Raw genomic sequence first — 25,513 nt, 5'->3', positions numbered from 1 at the left:
TAAAGAGGTTAAATAGTGGTGTAAGTAGAATCACCCAAATATTTATTTATCAAAATAATTAAAGGTGTGCTTTGAATAATAATTTACCTTGAGACAAGATGTGATATGTAAATAGAGACACTTGAGATAAAGAAGTAAAAACTAAATTATGGATTGAAAAAAATGTACGCACAAATAATTTAGTGGGTGGAAATGGAATTTTCAGATCCATTAGATCTCTAGCATTTTTGTTTCCATTTCTCTGATGTATCATGATCGTCATGACGTCATTTTCTGTGTTATCGTGAAACTGAATGGACCTCTCTCTCGTGGGCCTATTCCATCACACCGTCCAATTTAATCAAACCGCCATCAAATTCCACCAACAGTACTGCTTAACTGACTATCTCTTTGATCAAAGGAGAAACTGGTGGGTCAGCTTAGCACCAGCACTGAGTCGACTCCGATTGAACTCGCCAGCCAAAATGCCTACGGCCTCTTTGGGGGTCGCCGAAACCAACTCATTCGTCGAACGATTCCTCTGCTTCGTGACGATTAGTTCGAATCCTCGCAGCAGCTTATGAGGTATTTTGAATTGTGTTGTGTTTATAGCTCTTCAATGAAAATTTCTATCGATTTGGCTATGTAACATGTTTTGATGGTTTGAATATGTCTCTGTTCTTACAGAAATTGTTTCCAATTGCTAGTTGAATTTTGATGGAGATATTTGTTGCTTAGTATTATTAAATTTAACTTGCAAGAAAGATATACTTGAAGTAGGAACGGAGATTAGTCTATATGTTTCAAAACAATGAGTCTAAGAAAAATGGAATGAACTAGGGTTTAGGGTTTATATTCAGCTGAGAATTGGCACACATTCACTTCAAATGCTTTTGTGCTTTTGTTTTTGTTTTTTTGTTTTTTTTTGTTTTTGTTTTGGTATATGGAGGAAAATAGAACATAACAGAATCGGAAAGAAGCAGAGCCACTTAAAATGTCCTGCAAAACATATCACTAGCAGAATCAGCTTTACCTTGGGATAAAGAATTGAATAAAGGAACTGGCTATTATCGTATTATATTTGATTAGGATGAGATAAAAAGATAACAATTATTTTTTACCGTCGGTTGAAGGAGAAAAATAACTTAGGTTTGTATTTGCTTGTTCGACATCTTCAAGTTTATGTATTTGTTCATATCAGCTTCAATTCGTATCTGATAGTTAGCCTCTTTTTCTTTCCATTGTAACTTTATCAGACAATTTTCAGTCATATTGTAACCTTTCTGGTTCCTATATATTAAGCAATTATCAGTTAATAAATATCTTCCCACAATTCTATGAGGTTGATTCCCTTAGGCTATGTTTAGTTGGGGGGTTTGAAGAGGAATTTAGAAAGGGAAAAGTCTAAATCCCTTCCTAAATCTCCCAACCAAACACAGTCTTAGTGATTTGATTTCAATTTTTTTTTCATTCAAATCATCTTAATTGTTTCCCTAAAAATAATGAATAATATATTGAACTTGTTTTTACCCTAGTGAGTACAAATAACAAACCATATATAGGTAACTTGAATGTGACTTTAAAAAAAAAAGAAAAAAAAAGTAACTTGAATGTGAACATGATCTATGCTTTTCTTGGTCTTGATTACTTAACTAGGTCATCCCATTTGCAGTACTGGCCTCCTGCTAATGCACGATAAAACCTATCCCTGCAGTAGACTGGCCTTCCATCAGCAGCTTCAGCAGCAGCTGCTGCTAGATCATCATCAGACTTCACCTCCACGGGCAATTTTAGCAGCTCGTCTTTTCTATATATTTACATAGACATAGCCATGGCAAAATCAAAGTAACATCAGTATATCTAAGCTGCAGATTAGGAAACTAAATCTATTTAAATACCTTATATTGTTTTTTTTGTTGATCTTTGAAGCTGAAACATTGGATGAGTTTGCTCCTGTTGCAAAAGTGTTCTGAATGAAATCCTCTACTGGGGTAGCAAAGATAAATAACAACACTGCTGAAACTAATAATGCCCCTGTTCCGACTAGTGTTTGTTTCAGCAATTTGATAACTGGTTTGACCTAGAGGAATAAAGAGTCATAAGCAATTTATGTTACTCTGTTTGTGTGTATATTGCAATGTATTGTTGCAAACAATTGGTATGTAAACTATTTTCTACTGAGAAATATAGTATCAGTTTATTTTTTGATCTGCAATATTACAAATTCAATGAATCTTGTTCATTTATTAGTACCTTATATGAGCCCAACAACCTGTCACGAGCCAATATCTGCAAGAAATGTAAGTTATCAATAGAAGAGTCCAAATCACATAGATTGTTCTTGTGCATATGCTAATTCTCATCCTCCTCACAGTACTCATTCTGTGTATTTATCTACCTTTACTATTCAATTGGTGAGAAATTTTAACTTCAGCTGAAAGTCACAAAATTTTGCTTGTCTAATGATTCAGTTATGGTTGGCTTATGTGTTAAGGCTAGCGTGGATGTAAAGTTTTTTGCTTTTGTCTAATGTGTTGATGGACACCAATGTCATCCACCTCTTGATGCCTTTCTTTCTTTCAATAAATCTGTATTTATATAAATAAATAAATAATGATTTCCATTATCAAACTTATGACTAACTTTTTGCTTGTTTGGCTTATAAATCTCAGTTCAATACTGGAGGCGTAAGTTAATCTGATCCTGTGCTTCTGTGGGCTGGTTGGCTGCTTATTCATAGTTGAGACAAAGTGATAACATGAACTGTGCCAGTGGAGGTAACATGAGAGCATATGGCGTTTTCATCTACATACATTAATATACTAGTGTAGACACCCCATTTTTGACCTACCTTAAGACTCAGACGTCATCGATTGAGCGTTCAGTGATTGTGCATGTTGTGCTCAGGTTACGGAGTCTCGGCTGAGAGCCTTGCCTCCGGACTTCGGGACTCTTTTGTGCTTTGTCTCGATTTGCGAACCAGGTTCTGTTTTCTCTTCCCGAAGGAAGGGAGAAGTCTCGTAGACCATCTCTCAATGGTCGTAGGCTACTTTTCGTGGTCGTAGACCACTGTTCCCGTTTGGAGACCAGTTTCCAGTTTTCGGAGCCGTCGGCCGTGCGCCTCGGTTCGGGACCGCTTAACTTTCTCCGTTTGCTCCGGTTTTTGGCACACACTTTGTTTCCTCTCTCTAGAGGGACACTGTGGCCCAGAAGACCACCTTTGTGGTCGCACGCCACTTTCGATGCTTAACAGCCTGTTTTCGGGGCACTCGGCTGCACGTTTTGACCCCCGAACCCTCGTTTTGCATCCGTCTTGGTTCATTTTTGGCATGGACCCTATTTTCATTGTTTGGAAGGTGGTACAAGGGTGGGAGACTAACTTTTCTCCTTGGAGACCACTTTTCTACCGCCGGCCGATTTTTTGACAAGTAACTGGTCTCCCTCATTTTTGGGCCACAATTGCTGGTCTCCCACCACACCACTAGCTTGCATTCAGTTGAGAGACCACCAAATGGGGCTGCCGACCACTTTTTGTTGAGTTGACCCTTTTGAAATGGCTGGCCGACCACCTGAACTGGTCAGCCTACTCCCTCCAGTTCTGTCTTAGTGAGTTGATTCCAACTATGCCAGTTGCGAGGCACCGACTGCATCCTCCATACACGTGTATGGAGGATCTTTGGCCTTGGTTTGTAGCTTCTTTGAGAAGATTTGGCCTTATATCTCTATAAGAGAGGCCCTCATCTTCCTTGCAAAAGGTTCTGAAATTCTCTAAGGCATATACATCTATCTCCCTCAATCTCTCTCCCTTTAAGCTTAGAAAGTGTGAAGTTTTTGGCCCTTTGCACATCATCTCCTAGCCTAACCCCTCCAACACCAACCTAAGTTTCTTGGAGGCATTTTTTAGAGGTTGAGGAGCTACATTTTTTATCCAAAAGCTGCTAGAGTTGCTGAGCTACAAGGGTAACACACTTTCTCCCTTTTGGTCTTTATTTTGCTTCATCTTTTTGCTATACTTGCAAGCATATTTGGGCTTTATCATAAACTGAAAAAAGTCTTATTTTGAGGTCCTTAACATGTTTGTTTAAGACTATTTTTCTATTGGGGGTCATCTACCCCCTTTGCATGCTTCATTTCATCTTATTTTGAGCCATGCCTTAGGGCCTTTGCATTGACCTTTGTTTGGTCTCTTAGCCACTGAAATCCAGTGGATTTTCAGTGGCTAGCATGCTGTTTTGAGCACCAAAATCAGAGAGGGGTGACCCTCTCACCCCTTGTCTTGTTTACTAACATATTTGGCCTAACAAATGAGTCTTTATTTGCATGCTTCCAAGCCATGTTTTAGGCCATTTTTGGTGGGTTTTAGGACTTGCATAGGCTCTGTCCAGAGCCCATTTTTCCATTTTGGGAGTCCATCTTGCATGTGTAGAACAACCCTCTTTATAGCCTATCAAAGGAGCCTATCATTCTGGCATGCATAGACCATGTTTCAGTGGTTTTTTCGGCTTTATTTGGCATGTCATACCTCTAGATTTTTCTAGTTTGGTGACCTCTTGATTGCCTCACATGCTTGTAGTGCAAATCCTCTTTACTAGCTTACATTGCATGCTATTTTGGCCTTTGACTCTAGCACTTTTTGGCCATGCTTTAAACTGTTTTTGTGCATGTTTTGGACTGCGTTAGCTCTATTTTTATGCCTCATGGTCGAATGATGCTTGCTATGCATGGTTGTAGTTCAATACCCTTGCCTAGCTTTGAGTTTTGAAGCCTATTGCATGCTTATGTTGAGGTGTTTCCATGTTTTGGGACCATTGTGCATCATATTTCAGAGCTTACATGTATGCCATATTCCCATGCTTTCCACTCTTTAAATGCGTTTGAGAGTCGTGCTTGTATGCCTCATTTTTGGACCATTGCATGAGCTTCATTTCCATGCCTTTCGAGCCATCATTTTAGTCCACTTTTCCCACTGTCTTGGACCTGCCTAGGGTCTGTTTGGGGCTGGTTTTTCCATTTGTGCATTGCTTTGCGTACCTCTAGTGTAATGCGCTTCATTAGTTTCGGTATTCGGGCCATCTAGCATGCATTGTGTGAGGTGTTTACATGATTCGGGACCATCTTGCATGTCATTTTAGAGCTAGAAAATGTATGATTGTATGCCATATTTCATCCCTTGCCATGCTTTGGTAGAGCGGCATTCGATGCCTTTAGTTCGGTCCCTTGCATTGAGCATGTTTGCATGAGTGTTCCTGCCTTTAATTTCATCATGTTTGGCCACTGATTTGAGTGTGGCTGAGGCCCATTCATTTTAGTTTAAGCCCATCTTGCATTGTGTATGCCATTTAGTCCATGTTGTTGCATGATTGACCATTGCATTGTGTATGCCTTGATCATTTCATTGTTAGTCTTCATGTGTGCATTGCGTATGCCATATAGTTTTCATGTGCATTGAGTATGCCATTGATTATTTCATAGCATTGTGTATGCTAGTAGCATGTTTGCATATCATCATTTGCATGTTTGCATCATTTAGTGGCATTATGTTTAGGTTGCATGTTAGAGTTGCATTCATGCATGCCATGTGTATTGCATTGTGTTTGGAGTAGGGTTTAGTCTAGACACGGGAAACGAGGGATGTTTCGTACTCCAAGTGACGAAACGTGTCTCTATTCTCGGTCGCCGACACTCCGGATTACCCATGATGGAGTTTAGGCCTTATTGTGTTCATTTGTGCATCCATTTGACATTGAGTCATGCAATCCGACTCCTCGGCCATCATGCATCGAGATGCGTGATTGGTGGCACGAGGATCAAAGACCACACTCCCTAGAGCTCATGCAATGATGGGGAGAGTGGTCGTGCACACATATGTTGAAAATACTTTGCCATGCCCCTTTCTTGCTCTCTGTTACAGCAAGTCGAAAGCCAGCAGCAAAAACTGGTCGGTAGTATCCCTACAGCATGGTGGAGTTTCAGCCTTCTGGAGTTTTGTGCAGTGTTCTGGGACCAGTTGCAAACAAAGGCAAATCGGGGCATCGCGATGGATTTTCCGGCAAGGCGACTCGAGCATGCATGCATTCCTTGTCATTCAAGACCGAGTTGAGGCAGTCCATTTCATATGTTTTGCATGCTAGCTTATTTATTTTAGTTAATTTGTTAATTAATTGGGGTTGTGTAATAATTAGCTGTAATTCGTTATTCATTCGGTTGTGTATTATTTATTTGGACCCTCCGATGAGGGCAATGTTGTAATAAGTGTGCGTGTGTGTGATGTATGTCTTCCAACCCCATGTCTTTCTCCCTTTTATTTACCAGCTTATGATGGTTAGTTTGAGGGCACGTTTAAATTAGCATCCTTATGCTCGTATGTTTGCATGCATTCATATGTCTCGCATGCACCAGGCTCGGCGCATCATACTAACTGCATTGTATTTCAATTCTGAGTTGAATACGTGTATCAGTTGTTGCATTTCATATGCCATTTTAGAATAGCTGAGCCTATCTTAGTTGCATTTTTGCATGTGTTGCATTAGGCATTTTTAGCATAGTTAGGATTCATGCATGTTTTCTAATTAGTTTCTTTCTTTGGCTTGGAGTACTCGGTAAGTGTTCATGCTTTAGCATCCTTGCATATGTGTGAGTGACTGCCATGATAGCATGCTTACCATGAGGCTATGTGCTTATATGATATAACTGCCTGAATGCCTATGGGTGAAGGTTGGGTTGCTGAGTTGGAATAATTCGTCGAAACCCGTGTTTTAGCCTACTTACGAGTAGCAAACTTCAATCCATTTTCAAAACAATCGGATATGCGATGCTTTGTTCTAACTTAGGCAATCTAGTCTATACTTGAATGCTATGCGCATCACATAGTAATTCTAGGGTAATAACCGAAATAAGAGCACATAATATTTTCAAAACTCGATATCATGGTTAGTAGAGGCCGATCTTTGATCGGGCGAGCGGGGGTGCTCTCAAAGTGACCTTCCCCAATCGTACCCAAGTTCCCAAGCCGAGGCAACTTTGGTGATGACGGACACGTGGCCTTAGGCACGAGTCAAGGTTTCCTAAATTCTCCCAAAATAAAATATTTAGGTGGCGACTCAGTATCTGGCAAAGCAGTCCATGTTTGGCCCTTCTTTCTAAAAATCAATTTTTCAAAATGATTTGCCGAATTTGGACTCTTTGATGATTCATCGGTCTTGCATTGCACTCTACGAGATTAGATACAGGACCGATACATTGAGTCTGAACTGTAGTGAGCCCAATGGACAAAACGGGATTTCTCCCGAGACGTTCAGGGACGTCTACAGTTTCTGGCAAATCTGCTGGGGAATTAGAGAACTTGACTCGAACTCATGATATCTTGTTTTGACTACACTTATGTGTTTCTTTGCATTACATGTGCATTGGTGCGCCTAGGACGCCGTATTTGCCATCTGCTATTCTTGAACGGTTTACCGGAGGCTCGCTTTGAGAAGCGTGCCATAAGGTTGACCGGTTACGGGCTCTGCCACGATGGGAACACAAACCCCGATTTTTATCGGGGCATCCTTTTTGACCATTCGACCTAGTGCATATCGAAATCCGCAGTGACCATTCCAAGCTAGGACAAGTTGCTTACCCGATTATAGATTGTTTGAAACCGCTGCGTGCGTAGTGAAACGCTATCTCCTGACAAAATAGGACAGGGAAACCCTACCCCTCCATAGGGGTGTTTTTGGCTCTCACTTGTTTGCTATGTGCTTTTAGAGTGTGTCTCTACATGAATGCATATATCAGTTTGCAAGTCTGGGTATCAGGCCTACGGGCATCGGTATCAGTGTTTTGAGAATCAGTTATATCTGCGGGTATCAGATTCAGTTTTGGGGCAAAATTCAGTGGAGAGCACAGTCATTCAGCTTTGCTCATATTTGTTCTGGTGAAATTGGGCTGAGATGCTTGTTTTCTCTTTTGCTAGGGTAGTCTTGGGAACCATAGCTTCAGAAGGCTTCGATATCCCCCGGGTGCATTGGACTTGTGCTGATAGACTTTGTCAGGTCAGAGATTCAGTTCAAGGGTAATCAGTGTTCATTTGCCAGAGGCAGGGTAAAAAGGCCAGTCAGGCACAGATCATCAGTTCAACAGTCTTCGGATCAATGATCATTATCCACCTCACCTGTGTGTAGTTGGGCTGAGATATCTGTTTCCACCTCAGAAAGGGGATACACATTTATTCAGTTAGATCAGCAGTTTTCAGTTAGCATGGAAGAGATGATGCGTCAGCTCCAGGAAAGTATAAAAACCATGCAGCAGGACACTATTCGTCAAGCAAAATTTGCCAAACAACAGGCCGAGGTCATGGCTCAATAGGTAGAGTTAATTGCCAAGCTACAACAGCAAACCGGAGCATCCGCTTCACACCAAGCTTCTCCCCTACCAAGAGTGCCAATACTCGGGGAGACAACTAATGTCCAGGAAGATACGGGCATTCCAACAGAGCCGGCTCCGCCTGCAATCCTACCCCAGCTATCCAAGGCATAGACCAACCTGCCGGATTCTCCTTTTGAGTTCGAGGTGGACCCCACGACACTAAAAGTAAGCAAGCTTGAAAAGTTATTCAAGAGATCTCAAGGTGTGAAGCCCATTCCGGACATAGAGGATGGATATACCGATTCAACGGTGACATTACCAGACCAGTTCAAGATGCCACATATCGATCGTTTCAATGGTTCTGGAGACCCAATGGTGCACCTCCACCTATTTTCTGATATCCTGAGGCCAATGGGTTTGACCACAGCTCAAAAGCTGTCACTATTTGGTCGAATCATGTTTGGGATAGCCGCAATCTGGTATGCGAAATTGGAGGACTCTGTGAAACAGAAATGGGAAGAGCTGGCTGAGGCCTTTATTGCTCAATACTCCTACAACACACAGATCGAGGTCACAACTCGTGATCTTGAAGTCACCCGCTAAGAGCCAAAGGAGAGTTTCTCAGAGTTCGTGGCGAGATGGAGAGCAAAGGCCTCAATGATGACTACAAGGCCTTCCGACAAAGATCAGATCAGGATAATTGTTCGGAATCTGCATGGCAAGCTGTTGCAAAAGATGGTCGTCCTACCTCTGTTTACCTTTCCAGCCCTTCATGAAATGCAGGTTCAAATCGAGGATGCCATCAGACAAGGAATCTTTGTGGAAGATGATGAGCCTTTGCGAAAGAATGTTGTTCGCAGTTCCAATGCTACTACTAATGGTAGCACAGCTGCAAAATGCTTAGAAGTAGACTCTATCACCACTTCCCTCAATGGCCAAAAACCCGCCACTTCAAATCGGCCCCAAGCCCGAAAGTTCAATCCTCTTTACATGAGTCTCTTTCAAGCTTTGAAAAAACTGCGAGAAGAAGGGCACCTAGAACTCCTAGAACCCCAACCCCTTCCAAATCCTCTTCCACCAAGATATGACCCAGCTAAATATTGTGCCTATCATCAACAACACGGTCATGATACGAACCGTTGCATCCGCCTCCGTCATAAGATTCAGGATCTTATTGACGAAGAGACCCTAGCTCCACCCAAAGGACCTCAAGTTAGTACTGACTCGTCACCTCCCCACCTCAACCTCATCCATACACTACCATCCACCTTCGACCCCAGCATATACATCACCCCAGCCCATCTACCCAAGCCTGAGGTGTTCATTCCGTAAAGCATGGACTTATGCATGATGGGTGCACCTGAACTCCAATCATCTCAAACCCGTGAACCCACTACTTCTGAGTTGATGAGAATGATTGAAGATCTTTAAAGAACTGTGATAGATCTAGCCTCTGGGACATTGGTTCCATCATCGGCCACATCACATGCTAGGAGTTTCACGAAAAAAGGCTCCCCAATCTTGGGACAGGTTGTATTGGAAGAAGGCCAATCCCTTGGCAAAGTGGAGGCTAGTGGTAAGAACAAGGTAGGGGCAGGCATTGCTCCCCATGAACACCTTATGTGCGTTGTGGAGGCTTTGAAAATGGAAGGGCTAAACACACAGCAAGTGCTCGTAGTTGTTGCAAAGATTGTAGAGGATACTTTCGTCACTCAGAATGAGAGCAGTTCGAAGCAAGGGGAAAACCGGGAGAAGGGTTGTCGTACTAGAAATGATCTTTTAAGCTGTAAACCTGCACTCGGAAGAGATCGACAAACCAGGCCAGCACCTGCCAATCCCTTTGCTGGTGTGTCCAGCAAAAATCCAGAAACTTTAAAGTACCAACCCCGAGGTCAGAGGGTCTTCTATGCCCTCTATATGCCTTTGTCCAAAGCTCTCCAAATCCTTGTTGGACAAGGCCATCTCAAACCCCTTGAGCCTCGGCCTCTCCCGAATCCTCTTCCGGCTACGCATGATGCTGCCCAGTACTATGTCTTCCATCAACAAATCGATCATGGCACCGACAATTGCTTTCATCTTCGCCACGAAGTGCAAGATTTGATTGAGAACGGGGTCATTGCCGCGCCAAGCTCGGCAAAGTCTATCGGCACTGGATCGGTGAACTTGGGAGATAATGTGACCATGTGATCGGGGGAATGAACCAGCTGCGGGTGGCGCTCGATTTACTCCAGACATGGGAATGGCACGCACTGTTTTGAGCAATATGCAAATACTAGTTTTTGTACTTTCTGACTTGGGTATTGGGTCAGTTTGTTATTTTGTAGATAATCAGTCTTTTTGTACTGAGTCAGTCGGGTCTGTCTTGTTGTATTGAGTTAGTCCTGTTACGTTGGAGTCGGGTGATTCCGGGGGTGTTACCTCGGACATCATTCTCTTGTTTTGTGTATGTCTTTTACACTCTTTTGAGTCTGTTTCTGCCTTGGAGCCAGTAACACCAGAAGATCTAAATAAAACAGTAGTGATTTTCACACTCTTGTGTTTGCTTCTGCCTTGCGCCAGTTGTGCCAGGAAACTTGAATAAAACGGCAATATATTTCACCTGCTCTTCTGTGCCTTGAAATCATTGCATTTGACCTTAGTTTTTCAAAACTTTTCGAACAATGTGTTGAAAACAAAGAGGAAGGAGTTCCTCAGGATTTACAAAAATTTGATCAAGTGAGAGAAAAAGAGGCATGCTAATCCCTCAATGAATGAGATCATGTTTGTTAATGTGAGTACTGAGAAGGATCCTGGCTTGATCCAGATTGGTTCTGCATTGTCTTCAACGCGAGCGATTAGTCGCTTTCTTAAAAAATTCCAAAAAATGTTTTGCGTAGTTCTACGAAGACCTGTGTGGAATCACTCTTGAGATTGTGCAGCTTAGGATCGCTCTCAGCCTCGAGACTCAACCCATTTGTTTCCAAACCTTGAACCTTAATTTAGAAAGTTCAAACGGTTAACCACAATGTAAGGCCCGTGTGGCCGGATCAGAAGCAGCCCATGAACTAGGGGCGAGAATATCAGATGTGATCAAAGGAAGTTTGTGAAGCTAGATCAAAAGCAGACCTTGAACTAGGGGCAAATATGTCAGATGTGCTCGAAGAGTCAAAAATGGGGTCATTGCTCAAGCTAATGAAGATCAGCAAGAATGCCAAATCCCAAAAGGGAAGAAAGAAGAAAGTATTGCTAAAGGATAACCGAGTTCCTATCCACAACACTAGGGACAAATTTAGCCCCCCATTGGATGGACTCCTGCATCGTCAGTGAACAGCAGCCATTCTCCTGGAGTCAGATGACTTCAGGATCTCAAAACTATTTGACATGGACAATGCTACACTTTTACCCTTGAGAGGCTCGCTGGGCCGAAAACCCGGAAAAGCGACCCAGGCAAAAGTTAGAGCAAGAAAAAGAACAAAAAAAATAATAATAATAAAAATGCAAAGAATGAAAAAAAAAAGAAAAATGAAGAAAATGGAAAGAAAAAATGAACAAGAAAAAAGAAGAAGAGAAATGAAAAGAATTGAAAAGAAAAACAAAGCTTGCAAGGTTGAAAACCCAGAAAGGGCGGCCTTGGCAAAAGTTAGAGCACAAAAGGAGAGGTTAATACCCGAGTGTACCTTAACCCCCGAACTACGCAAGGCTTGATTCCTATGTTTGGGATACGTAGGCAACTTCATTCTGAAGTACAACCGTAAAACAGTTCAAATTCGACTGTGTCCATGTGACGGTTCTGGTCTTTGTCTTCTCTGTATCCGAGAATTTGGTTGTAATTGTCATTATGAGGACTGGTGGCCATGTGCTGCGGCGCTATTCAGACTAGGGGCAACTTTCTGTTGCCGTGCAGTACTGTGGTGCTATTCAGACTAGGGGAAACTTTCAGTTGCCATGCAGTGCCGTTTAGACAAGGGGCAATTTTTCATTATTTTGGATCTGAGGTTGTGCATCTCAAGAGTAAATTCTGCGCTCGTTGAGCAGTGGCCATTTGTAAAAACAGTTTTGAGAATTTTTAATGAAGTTGACTAATTTTCTCGAAAATTACTCCATTTTTCCAAAACTGGACCATTTCTTGGACCCAAAAAAGAAAAATTTTCAGTGCTCATAACCTGACTTGCATGATTTCAAATCAAAAAATCGAACAAGCATGTTAATCTAACTCTCATTTTGGTCAAAATTGTTTTAATAGAAAGCCAAAAACAAAAAAATGGTCAAAATGATGAACTAGGGGCACAGTTGAGTCAGGTTTTCTGTCTTTTCCCCATTGCCAACATACTCTCCAAGAAGGGCACTCATACCTGCCGGAAAAGGGTACCACTGAAGCTAACCGCAAAAGGACAAAAAGCTCTCACATCCTTTAAGTAGCGAGGTATCGAGCCAAGTGCGAAGCACAAGCTGGAATGGATCAAGATATTCCAATTCCTCATCTAGATAGATCTAATCGCGTCCAAACTCCCCAGCAGAGCATCGTCAACCGATGTCAGCTGCAGATTTGCTACACACCCAGTTATAGCCCAGCCCCTCAGTGGGAGAAATTCATGTTGTGAACAAGAACAAGAATATGGTAGAATACCAAGGGCAAGAGCCCACAACTTCCTGCTTATCCATCAACCACCCAGGGGAGGGATAAAAAATGAGAGATTGAAGAATAGAGAGATGTGTGCTGAGAGAAAAGTGAGGAAAATGGCTTTTTTTCAGAAAAATAGAGCTTGAGGACCGAGTGATGTGAGAACCACAAGTGAGAAAGGGTGGGAAACAATACCCGGAGAAACTGGCTCCTCGTGCATCGAGAGGTCTCTTACCTTTATAACACAGCTGAGTATTGTGTTTGTGTGTTTTTGTTTGTTTCGATTCTTGTTTTGAGTCGTTTGAGTGTCAATAGATGTGTTTAGGTTGTTTTACCTTGTTTTTCCTTTGTTGAGTTGTGTTTAGGTTATTTTACCTTGTTTTTCCTTTGTTGAGTTGTGTTTAGGTTGTTCTACCTTTTGTTTTTCGTTGTTGAGTCTTTTTGGCTGTGGTCAGTTGTAGGCTCAATACCCGGTTGAGAACCCTTTTTCTCATCTCACTTTCAAAAAATTGTTTTGTGCTCAGAGTACCATGCCATTCTCCACATTTGTGCAAAACAGAATTTGTTCTTTCATAAAACCGTAGGGTTCAACCTAGGTCATACAAGAATAGTAAAAATTAGGACCCATCTGAAACTATGAAAGTTCCGGGCTACAAAGCAAAATAAAAGAAAAGAGGGAAAATTTGGAGCGCCTGAGTTTGTTTCAACTTCTGCAAGTTCTCTCACTACATCCCATATGTTCGGAATGAGCTGTGTGCCGAATAAACCGAGTACTGTGTTATGAGCTGTGTGTTCAGAGTGAGCAGTGTGCTATTATGGGCCATGTGTTCAAAATGACCAGAATACTGTGTTATGAGCTGTATGTTCAAAAGAAACAGAGTACAGTGTTATGAGTTGTGTGTTCAGAATGAGCAGTGTGCTGTATGAGCTATGTGTTCAGAGTGAGCAGAGTACTGTATTGATTGTTTCAAAGCTAGAATGGCAATCAGAAGTGCTCTCCCTGAGTACGATTCCCCGTCAAAGTTATCTTGGCTATGTTTACAATGAGGGAAAGTTGTGAATATGATCAAGAAGGAAAACGACATTTGTGGTTTCTGCATGCCGAAGCTACCCCTTGTCAGCATTTTAGGACCTTTGTACTGCGAGTTGAAGGTAAGTGTTCGAAGAACACAATGGGAGGGAGATCCCCATCAGAGTAAAGTGGTTTACCGCCACTCACTCCATGAGGTGCTTTCTAAAGTGCCGCTTTGTTTGTTTATTGCATTCCCTAAACATCATGCTCTACATTGCTTGTAACATGTATTGTATCATCGCACTTATTGCGTTTATTTGCACCTTGTGTTATCTTGTATCATTTATCCTTTTACGTCGAGCTGCGTTTAGGATCGTTGTCCTCCGAGACTTTTTCAGGTTACGCCGAGCACGCACCTGATAGTTTGTTGGATCTCCTCTCACGATTTCAGCGTGGTTTGAGTGTCCCATTCCTCACACGATTTTAGCGTGTTTGGAATTTATCCCAGGACACCTGATGCGCGGGCCTGGGCGGGTTTTATCTCAGGTTGCGTTGTAGACGCGCTGGGCGGGTTGTTGGACCTCCTCTCACGATTTCAGCGTGGTTTGAGTGTCTTTTTTCTCACACGATTTCAGCATGTTTGGAATCTATCCCAGGTTGCGTCGTGTACACACTTGGGCATTTTGTTTTCGACCTCCTCTCACGATTTCAGCGTGGCTTGAGTGTCCTTTTCCTCACACGATTTCAGTATGTTTGGAATTTATCTCAGGTTGCGTCGTGTATGCACCTAGGCGATTGTTTTCGAGCCTCTTCTCACGATTTCAGCGTGGTTAGAGTGTTCTTTTCCTCACACGATTTCAGCGTGTTTGGAATTTATCTCATGTTGCGTTGTATACGCACCTAGGCGGTTGTTTTCGAGCCTCTTCTCACGATTTCAGCGTGGTTAGCATGTTCTTTTCCTCATACGATTTCAGTGTGTTTGGAATTCATCTCAAGTTGCGTTGTGTATACACCTAGGCGTTTGTTTTTGACCTCCTCTCATGATTTCAGCGTGGTTTGAGTGTCCCTTTCCTCACACGATTTCAGCGTGTTTGGAATTTATCCCAGGTTGCGTCGTGTATGCACTTGGGCATTTTGTTTTCGACCTCCTCTCACGATTTCAGCGTGGTTTGAGTGTCCCTTTCCTCACACGATTTCAGCGTGTTTGGAATTTATCTCAGGTTGCGTCGTTTATGCACCTAGGCGGTTGTTTTCAAGCCTCTTCTCATGATTTCAGTGTGGTTAGAGTGTTCTTTTCCTCACACGATTTCAGCATGTTTGGAATTTATCTCAGGTTGCATTATGTATGCACCTAGGCGGTTGTTTTCGAGCCTATTCTCACGATTTCAACGTGGTTAGAGTGTTCTTTTCCTCACATGATTTCAGCGTGTTTGGAATTCATCTCAGGTTGCGTTGTGTATGCACCTAGGCAGTTGTTTTCAGGCCTCTTCTCATGATTTTAGCATGGTTAGAGTGTCCCCTTCCTCACACAATTTCAGCGTGTTTGGAATTTATCTCCGGTTGAGTGAAACACTCTCTTGATTGGTTTTCTTTGTTCTTCCTCCTCTCACGATTCCAGCGTGGTTGGAGTGCATTACCCCTTTTGCATCTATTGCTCTATCTGTTACATCCATCGCATCATATTTGTTTTATGCTGGTCTAGGAGACCTTAAATCCTCTGGTCTAGGAGACCTTAAATCCTGCATCTTTATTCGCACTGTCTTGTGCACTTTCCGGTCTAGGAGACCTTAAATCCTCTAAAGGTACAATTCCTTTGGTGTTTGTCGTGCCCGAACGACTTCCGGCGGTCTGGTATAGCCACCTGCCTGTGTTTGCAGTGAGTTCCTAGAAGACCAACTGAGACGGTGGAAACTAGAGTTCGAATGGCTCATGCCTAGAACGCAGAGGTTCGGGATTTCCGAGACTAAAGTCTAGTTTAAATACCCAGGGGTATATCCTCGGCTTGAAATCTATATGGCAGCCCCATAGATTGAGATAGCATGTGTATGCGCCTCAATTCTGGATACTAAACCAACCTAATCTGTCACCCTATTGGAGAATAGGGAAGGCTGCGACCATAGTCAGGGAGAAAAGTAGTACCTGCGGTTCAACCGAGAAGAAGGGGAAGGTCCCTAGCAGCATGAGGTAGGTCATTGCCAATTGCCCTTGTAAGGTACCTTCACTTCCTAGCTATTGCATTGCATTGCATTGCATAAATCCTGAATTGTCAAACCGGCTTCGCTTAGCGTATAAGTCCAATCTTCAAACCGGCTACGCGTAGCGTATAAGTACAATTTTCCAACCGGCTTCGCGTAGCGTATAAGTCCAATTATCAAAATCTTCCTGCATAACATTTTGCATTCCTGCTTAAATTGTTGCATTTATTATATATATTTGTTTCGTTACAGCTTTCTTTGCATGATCATAAGTTATGACCGGCTTTATGCATGTCTCTTGCATTTTGCCCCTGCCTGCGGGCACATCTCTTGTTTATCTCGCCTGTTTGTTTAAGTCTTTGGCCTCGTCAAAAATGGATCATCTCTGGGCTTTGACATTCACTCCCGTCACTTATGACTTTCGAGTTCTTTCAAAGAGGGGCAACTGTAGACGCCCCATTTTTGACCGACCTTAAGACTCAGACGTCATCGATTGAGCGCTCGGTGATTGTGTATATTGTGCTCAGGTTACGGAGTCTCAACTGAGAGTCTTGTCTCCGGACTTTGGGACTCTTTTGTGCTTTGCCTCGACTTGCGAACCAGGTTCTGTTTCTCTTCCCAAAGGGAAGAAGAGGTCTCGTACTTTTCGTGGTCGTAGACCATTGTTCCAATTTGGAGACCAATTTTCGGTTTTCGGAGCCGTCGGCCGTGCACCTCGGTTCGGGACCGCTTAACTTTCTCCGTTTGCTCCGATTTTTGGCACACACCTTGTTTCCTCTCTCTAGAGGGACACTGTGGCCTGGGAGACCACCTTTGTGGTCGCACGCCACTTTCAATGCTTAACAGCCTATTTTCGGGGCACCCGGCTGCGCGTTTTGACCCCCGAACCCTCGTTTTGCATCCGTCTTAGTTCATTTTTGGCATAGACCCTATTTTCATTGTTTGGAAGGTGGTACAAGGGTGGGAGACCACCTTTTCTCCTTGGAGACCACTTTTCTACCGCCGACCGATTTTCTTGACAGGTAACTGGTCTCCCTCATTTTTGGGCCACAATTGCTGGTCTCCCACCATACTACTAGCTTGCATTCAGTTGGGAGACCACCAAATGGGGCTGCCGACCACTTTTTGTTGAGTTGACCCTTTTGAACTGGCTGGCCGACCACCTAAAGTGGCTGGCCGACCACCTGAACTGGTCGGCCTACTCCCTTCAGTTCTGTCTCAGTGAGTTGATTCCAACTGTGCCAGCTGGGAGGCACAGACTGCATCCTCCACACACGTGTATGGAGGATCTTTGGCCTTGGTTTATAGCTTCTTTGAGAAGCTTTGGCCTTATATCTCTATAAGAGAGGCCCTCCTCTTCCTTGCAAAAGGTTCTGAAATTCTCTAAGGTATATACATCTATCTCCCTCTATATTTCTCCCTCTAGGCTTAGAAAGTGTGAAGTTTTTGGCCCTTTTCACATCATCTCCTAGCCTAACCCCTCCAACACCAACCTAAGCTTCTTGGAGGCCTTTTTTAGAGGTCGACGAGCTACATTTTTGGTCCGGAAGCTGCTGAAGTTGCTGAGCTACAAGGGTAACACACTTTCTCCCTTTTGGTCTTTATTTTGCTTCATCTTTTAGCTATACTTGAAAGCATATTTGGGCTTTGTCATAAACTGAAAAAAAGTCTTATTTTGAGGTCCTTAACATGTTTGTTTAAGACCATTTTTATGTTGGGGGCCATCTACCCCCTTTGCATGCTTCATTTCATCTTATTTTGAGCCATGCCTTAGGGCCTTTGCATTGACCTTTGTTTGGTCTCTTAGCCACTGAAATCCAGTGGATTTTCAGTGGCTAGCATGCTATTTTAAGCACCAAAATCAGAGAGGGGTGACCCTCTCACCCCTTGTCTTGTTTACTAGCATATTTGGCCTAATAAAGGAGCCCTTATTTGCATGCTTCCCAGCCATGTTTTAGGCCATTTTTGGTGAGTTTTAGGACCTGCATAGGCTCTTCCTAGAGCCCATTTTTCCATTTTGGGAGTCCATCTTGCATGTGTAGAACAACCATCTTTATAGCCTATCAAAGAAGCCTATCATTCTTGCATGCATAGACTATGTTTCAGTAGTTTTTTGGGCTTTATTTGGCATGTCATACCTCTGGCTTTTGCTGGTTTGGTGACCTCTGGATTGCCTCACATGCTTGTAGTGCAAATCTTCTTTACTAGCTTGCATTGCATGCTATTTTGGCCTTTGATTTTAACACCTTTTGGCCATGCTTTAAACTGATTTTGTGCATGTTTTGGACTGCCTTAGTTCTATTTTTATGCCTCATGGTCGAATGATGCTTGCTATGCATGGTTGTAGTTCAATACCCTTGCCTAGCTTTGAGTTTTGAAGCCTATTGCATGCTTATGTTGAGGTGTTTCCATGTTTTGGGACCATTGTGCATCATATTTCAGAGCTTACATGTATGCCATATTCCCATGTTTTCCACTCTTTAAATGCATTTGAGAGTCATGCTTGTATGCCTCGTTTTTGGACCATTACATGAACTTCATTTCCATGCCTTTCGAGCCATCATTTTAGTCCACTTTTCCCACTATCTTGGACCTGCCTAGGGTCTGTTTGGGGTTGGTTTTGCCATTTGTGCATTGCTTTGCGTACCTCTAGTGTAATGCGCTTCGCTAGTTTCGGTATTCGGGCCATCTAGCATGCATTGTGTGAGGTGTTTGCATGATTCGGGACCATCTTTCATGTCATTTCAGAGCTGAAAAATTTATGATTGTATGCCATATTTCATCCCTTGCCATGCTTTGGTAGAGTGGCATTTGATGCCTTAAGTTCGGTCCCTTGCATTGGGCATGTTTGCATGAGTGTTCCTGCCTTTAATTTCATCATGTTTGGCCACTGATTTGAGTGTGGCTGAGGCCCATTCATTTTAGTTTAAGTCCATCTTGCATTGTATATGCCATTTAGTCCATGTTGTTACATGATTGACCATTGCATTGTGTATGCCTTGATCATTTCATTGTTAGTCTCCATATGTGCATTGCGTATGCCATATAGTTTTCATGTACATTGAGTATGCCATTAATTATTTCATAGCATTGTGTATGCTAGTAGCATGTTTGCATATCATCATTTGCATGTTTGCATCATTTAGTGGCATTATGTTTAGGTTGCATGTTAGAGTTGCATTCATGCATGCCATATGTATTGCATTGTGTTTGGAGTAGGGTTTAGTCCAGACACGGGAAACGAGGGACGTTTCGTACTCCAAGTGACGAAACGTGTCTCGATTCTCGGTCGCCGACACTCCGGATTACCCATGATGGAGTTTAGGCCTTATTGTGTTCATTTGTGCATCCATTTGACATTGAGTCATGCAATCCGACTCCTCAGCCATCATGCATCGAGATACGTGATTGGTGGCACAAGGATCGAGGACTACACTCTCTAGAGCTCATGCAATGACGGAGAGAGTGGTCGTGCACACATATGTTGAAAATACTTTGCCATGCCCCTTTCTTGCTCTCTGTTGCAGCAAGTCGGAAGCCAACAGCAAAACCTGGTCGGTAGTATCCCTACAGCATGGTGGAGTTTCAGCCTTCTAGAGTTTTGTACAATGTTCTAGGACCAGTTGCAAACAGAGGCAAATCGGGGCATCGCGATGGATTTTTCAGCAAGGCGACTCGAGCATGCATGCATTCCTTGTCATTCAAGACCGAGCTGAGGCAGTCCATTTCATATGTTTTGCATGCTAGCTTATTTATTTTAGTTAATTTGTTAATTAATTAGGGTTGTGTAATAATTAGTTGTAATTCATTATTCATTCGGTTGTGTATTATTTATTCGGACCCTCCGAAGAGGGCAATGTTGTAATAAGTGTGCGTGTGTGTGATGTATGTCTTCCAACCCCACGTCTTTCTCCCTTTTATTTACCAGCTTATGATGGTTAGTTTGAGGGCACGTTTAAATTAGCATCCTTATGCTCGTATGTTTGCATCCATTCATCTGTCTCGCATGCACCGGGCTCGGCGCATCATACTAACTGCATTGTATTTCAATTCCGAGTTGAATACGTGTATCAGTTGTTGCATTTCATATGTCATTTTAGAATAGCCGAGCCTATCTTAGTTGCATTTTTACATGTGCTGTAGTAGGCATTCTTAGTATAGTTAGGATTCATGTATATTTTCTAATTAGTTTCTTTCTTTGGCTTGGAGTACTCGGTAAGTGTTCATGCTTTAGCATCCTTGCATGTGTGTGAGTGACTGCCATGATAGCATGGTTACCATGAGGCTATGTGCTTATATGATATAACTGCCTGAATGCTTGTGGGTGAAGGTTGGGTTGCTTGAGTTGGAATAATTCGTTGAAACCCGTGTTTTAGCCTACTTGCGAGTAGCAAACTTCAATCCATTTTCAAAACAATCGGATATGCGATGCTTTGTTCCAACTTAGGCAATCTAGTCTGTACTTGTATGCTGTGCGCATCACATAGTAATTCTAGGCTAATAACCGGAATAAGAGCACATAATGTTTTCAAAACTCGATATCATGGTTAGTAGAGGCCGATCTTTGATCGGGCGAGCGGGGGTGCTCACGAAGTAACCTTCCCCAATCGTACCCAAGTTCCCAAGCCGAGACAACTTTGGTGATGACGGACACGTGGCCTTAGGCACGAGTCAAGGTTTCCTAAATTTCCCCAAAATAAAATATTTAGGTGGCAACTCTGTATCTGGCAAAGCAGTTCATGTTTGGCACTTCTTTCTAAAAATCAGTTTTTCAAAATGATTTGCCAGATTTGGACTCTTTGATGATTCATCGGTCTTGCATTGCACTCTGCGACATTAGATACAGAACCGTGACGTTGAGTCCGAACTGTAGTGAGCCCAATGGACAAAACGGGATTTCTCCCGGGACGTTCGGGAACGTCTACAACTAGCATTTAACTATTTCATCAATTAAGTGACCTTGTTATAGAGGATTTTATGTAATTAATTGCCTACTCTGACATAGTTGCCCCCCTTGTTAATTTCCCTATACTATGTTTCTTTGAAAATTTTCTGCTATGTGATGTCTATGAAAATTGAAAGCTTACACTATGCACTTCCATATATATATATATATATAGAGAGAGAGAGAGAGAGAGAGAGAGAGAGAGAGAGAGAGAGAGAGAGAGAGAGAGAGAGAGAGAGAGAGAGAGCCCATTAGTGTATTATCTATCATGTCTTTCCGATTCTGACTAGTTGACGCCCCTGATGAATAAGATTATAGGTCACCAAAGGAAAGACCTTATAAGAGAAAAGTATATGAACAAAGAAAAAAAAAAGAACAAAAACAATCACAATGGGGCAATACTAGGTATCATGAAAAAACTTTCATGAAAATGATCATGAAAAATTTATGACCTTTGGATTACACTTAATAAAATAAAGCACTACACACTAATCAAGGTAATCCAAGGGCCATAAATTTTTCATGATCAGTTTCATGAAAGTTTTTTCATGATCCCTATCTTTACTCATCACAATGTGTTTCTCGTTTATTCAAGCAGTTCCTGAGTTATTTTTATGTATAAGAATATTTAAGGAACACAAACTTTAGGTCTCCAATCCAACCCTCATGAAGAATAGTATAAATGATTAAATAAAAAGGGTACCAACCTCTGGCGGTTTTACCCACATTTGTCCATCATACCATCCACTTTCTTCATAAGGTATCACTGCTGATAGAAGTCTGTCACCAACATAACTCCATCCCTGCAAGATGCAAAATTTTAAAAATAAGTTATACCAAGACAACCATGAACCTAAAATTATTGATGTTTTGTTAAATGAACATTGAGCTCAGCTCAATCAGTGTTGTGAAGAAACAATTTCCATAGTAATACATTATTCAAATAGAAACATGATTTAGTCACAAGTATGATTGCTACTTTTTGTGGTATACTCATTGAGTATTAGCACATAGGCTTGCTTCATGCACGCACATGCTTACATGAGGAAGCTTAATTCCCCCTTAGCTCAGAAAGCAACATTCCTGGCATCTCGTCTGGATATGACATTACGCCTTCGCTTTATATCAAGGTTTTATATTAATGCATGATGCCTCTTCTAAGAAAACTACAAAGGACTGCATTTTCAACGTCATGGAAATCTTAATTTGTTCAGCACAAATTTGAATTTCAACCCGAAATTTTGAAAATGCATGCATCTCCTTTGTTGGCTAGTAAGCTTTGATAAAATTGTATCCCATCCCTGTATTAAATTACTATAATTGGAACAAAGTCATCTTTTGATACATGTTGACGAGTGGGGAAATCATTGTTGATAGTGAAAATAATTGATCAAATATTTCGCAACGAGAAAGAGAGATTAAAGGAAAACAAATTAGCAATATTCTGATAATAGTTTTCTGGATTAAAATAGTTCAGCCATTCTAATCTTATGTGTAAACCATTTAGCACGACTTGTGAAATAGTTTCCTTGGAAAAGTTCTCTTTGGTCATCTCTGCACAAGTGGCTCATACACTCCAGTAATGAAATAGCTTTAACATGAAGGAGAAGATACCAGATAAATTCTAAGGACTATTAGTGACACAAGAAAAAGGGTTCCTGTTCCAGCTGCAAGAACAAATCGTAGAGGTTCCTGCAGAATTAGGAATAGATAATTTAGGATATTTGAATAGCATCATCATCGTGTTTCACCAAATGCTACAAGCATACTTACATTGTTAGCCAATGGAGTGCTTCTATTTACACCTTCCAATTTTCTCACCTCATCCAGCTCTCTCTCACATGCACGGGGAACTGGGCTATCACATAGGGGGTGTGGTGAGAAAATTTGATGGGTGTAAATAGAATCACCCCAAATCAAGAATCAATACATGAAATTTTAAGGAATTTGAAAAAAAATTGTATTGAGAAGTAATCTATACAGAACTTGAGATATGTTTTGTGTCGAGGGAATGTAATTGCTCAATATATCATCTCCTTATATGCGATTATGTTTTTGCACTTCAATATCATTCTTCTCATAGCCTTTTATTTCCCTTCTCAATAGCCTTTAAATATTAAGATGTGAGATTGCTGCTCCTGGTACTATTTAATTTCTTTTAGGAAAAAAGTTCCAAAACTTTCTTTGATTGCATTGGTTGTGCTGGTTTTAGAATTTCACCATTTCTGTCATGAATTGTTCTATGCCATTGTTCAAACCATAAAAAAATGAATTAAGAAATGGAAAGATGAAGGGAGTGACTTTTAGTTCAATCTTGGTTACAGATATGGTATACACTGTTCTTCATTTTTTTCCTTGTTATATTTATTTACACTGGATGTTTTTATAGTTTTCTTACCCTTTTTTTTTATTTTGAACTAGTAGTTTTCTTACCCTTGAAGGATTGAAGCTTGCAGCTGCAATTGGTGCCCCTAGAACTGTGAAAGTCACCAACCAGAGACCTCCAAGACGTAGGAAAAAGGAACCTGGACTCAGCTCGCCCCATGAATATAAAACACTATCTTTCAGAGATGAGTACTCATTCACCTATTATAGAACCCAGATTAATATCAGTTTGATTTGTCGATTGTAAGACTGCATAAACCAAATCTTACTTTTTCTATTTGGACCAGTGAAGCAAAAATTCTTATTTGAGTAACATAAGCCAGTTATTTCATCATTCTTTCTGCTTTTACATCTAGTGGAAAGAATTAGTGTAACATAGACTCGGAATCTTGGATTTGCAGAGAGATTTGTGGAGGAAAATGGGAAAAGAAAGGGGAAGGGAAAAAAAAGTCCTACAAATTCAAGATCCAAACACAGTGAAGTTGCAGGTGGACATACCGGCCTTTGCTCAAAAGGGACCTCGAATTCCAGACCAGGGTCCCACCTCGGACGAGGTAATCCGCTAGTCCCTCCATCCATCTCATCATTTACAGCATTAATCCTCTGAGGTAACTTCTGTGCTCTGTGATACTGAACTACCCATGAAGCAAATCTGCTTCCAATCTTGATTTGTCTTGGTCCAGGCACTAAAGAGCAGTACACATTTAGCCTGAGCATTTATTTCAAAGTTAATAGTTTCAGTAGTGAACTGATGAACATGGAAGAGAAGCGAGGAAAGAAAATTGTTGTATTTGTTTCTCTAGTTCAAAGAATGGTTGCATATTTTTTGAGAACCATGCATTATTTATGTGGACGAAAATTGTGGAGGATCATATGGACGGCTGGCCCACTTTTTTGCCACATGGCAGAAGTGGCCTCTCAGGAAATGCCAGCTGGAGAAAGTGTATGGTCCATTAGATTGATGTGGCTGGCACGATATTGTTGTAATTCAAATATGTATCTTTATAAAATTTTCAAAAATGTTATGAATTTAAAAAATATCAAAAAAAATTTAAATTTATTGTATAGATTTAAACTTGGTATGGGTCGTAGTAAAAAAGAATTAGATTCACGTATTTTAAATTTTAAATACTTTATGTTTCTTTCTAAATATGTAACATTTTTAATTTTTTATTTTAAAGTGATATTTATTCAGTCAATAATTATCAATCGATATATATTGTTTTTATAACAGATGTTGGTCGAATTGTCTAGTAAGATTAACCAAATGCTATCTGCTATAATTTTATTTTATTTTATTTTTGGGTGGTGTAGAAAGAGAGGGAGGGAGGCGGGCTTGTGCAACGTGGCAAGTGCTTACTTCCACGCTATTTTGTGTGCATTTCTCACGTATCCACGAGTTGTCACTTTGTTCACGAGTGGCACTGACTTGCACTTGATTGCCTGAGCTAGAGAGAGTGGAAGGGGACGAGAAGAATGTGAAAGTAGAAGGGCAATTTCATAATTTCACATAATATTCTCACTAGTAATTACTTTTTTTTATTTCGTCATTAATTTAAATAAATGAAATTAGACAACCAAAAAAAATTATAAATTAATAATTATTTTTATTTTTATCCCCTAAACTAGTCATTTACTCAAATTTATTCTAAAACTATTAATTTATCTATTTACGGTGTGTTTGGTTGGGGGATTGGAGGAAGGATTTAGAAAGGGAAAATGAAAAGTTAGGTGAAATGTGAGTAAAATATACCTTCATTTTACCTAGTTTTACACATCTTTTCCTTTTTCCTTTTCCTTTTCCTTTTCCTTTCCCTTTTCAAATCCCTTAACCAAACACAGTATTAGTCTCTAAATTTTTTATTTCAATTCGCATGTTCCAATTTCCTAAATCAATAAATGGTGAAAATCTAACTTTATGAAGTTTACGCTTTAGAAATTTTATTTAAATCATGCAGCCAAGGACTCTTCTTCTCTTTTTTATTTTTTATTTTTTTTTCCCTTCTGTTTTTATAACAAAAATAAGTGTTTGATTGTATGGTTTATAT

General features: G+C 41.2%; 1 protein-coding gene across 2 annotated transcripts; it reads right to left on the bottom strand.

Moving 5' to 3' along the window:
• Positions 1 to 1,464: 1,464 nt before the first annotated feature.
• CGLD27 (DUF1230 family protein (DUF1230)) lies at positions 1,465 to 24,439 on the bottom strand. Of its 2 annotated transcripts, XM_028263630.2 has the most exons (7): positions 23,964 to 24,439; positions 23,514 to 23,666; positions 22,695 to 22,772; positions 21,788 to 21,883; positions 2,233 to 2,268; positions 1,878 to 2,059; positions 1,465 to 1,786 (listed from the first exon to the last, which is right to left on the bottom strand). In XM_028263630.2, exons 1-7 carry the CDS (start codon positions 24,180 to 24,182, stop codon positions 1,624 to 1,626), a joined length of 927 nt encoding a protein of 308 aa, XP_028119431.1. In that variant the 5' UTR covers positions 24,183 to 24,439; the 3' UTR covers positions 1,465 to 1,623. The 2 variants fall into 2 exon arrangements, with proteins under 2 accessions (XP_028119431.1, XP_028119432.1); XM_028263631.2 differs by lacking the exon at positions 22,695 to 22,772 and having other exon boundaries at positions 23,964 to 24,302.
• Between the last annotated feature and the right edge of the window lie 1,074 nt (positions 24,440 to 25,513).

Source organism: Camellia sinensis, chromosome 1, assembly GCF_055761805.1.
Source record: "Camellia sinensis isolate YWXY chromosome 1, ASM5576180v1, whole genome shotgun sequence".
Taxonomy (NCBI): domain Eukaryota; kingdom Viridiplantae; phylum Streptophyta; class Magnoliopsida; order Ericales; family Theaceae; genus Camellia; species Camellia sinensis.
Note: the sequence above shows the minus strand (reverse complement) of the source record. Positions and strands in the feature narration are given on the sequence as shown.

Excerpts from the sequence above, each read along its gene's own strand:
- CGLD27 (XM_028263630.2), bottom strand. The coding sequence starts at position 24,182 with ATGCTCAGGCTAAATGTGTACTGCTCTTTAGTGCCTGGACCAAGACAA. Across the intron at positions 23,667-23,963 it reads TCCCTTTTGAGCAAAGGCCG|GTGAATGAGTACTCATCTCT; the intron begins GTATGTCCACCT and ends GTTCTATAATAG. Across the intron at positions 2,060-2,232 it reads GGTTGTTGGGCTCATATAAG|GTCAAACCAGTTATCAAATT; the intron begins GTACTAATAAAT and ends TTATTCCTCTAG.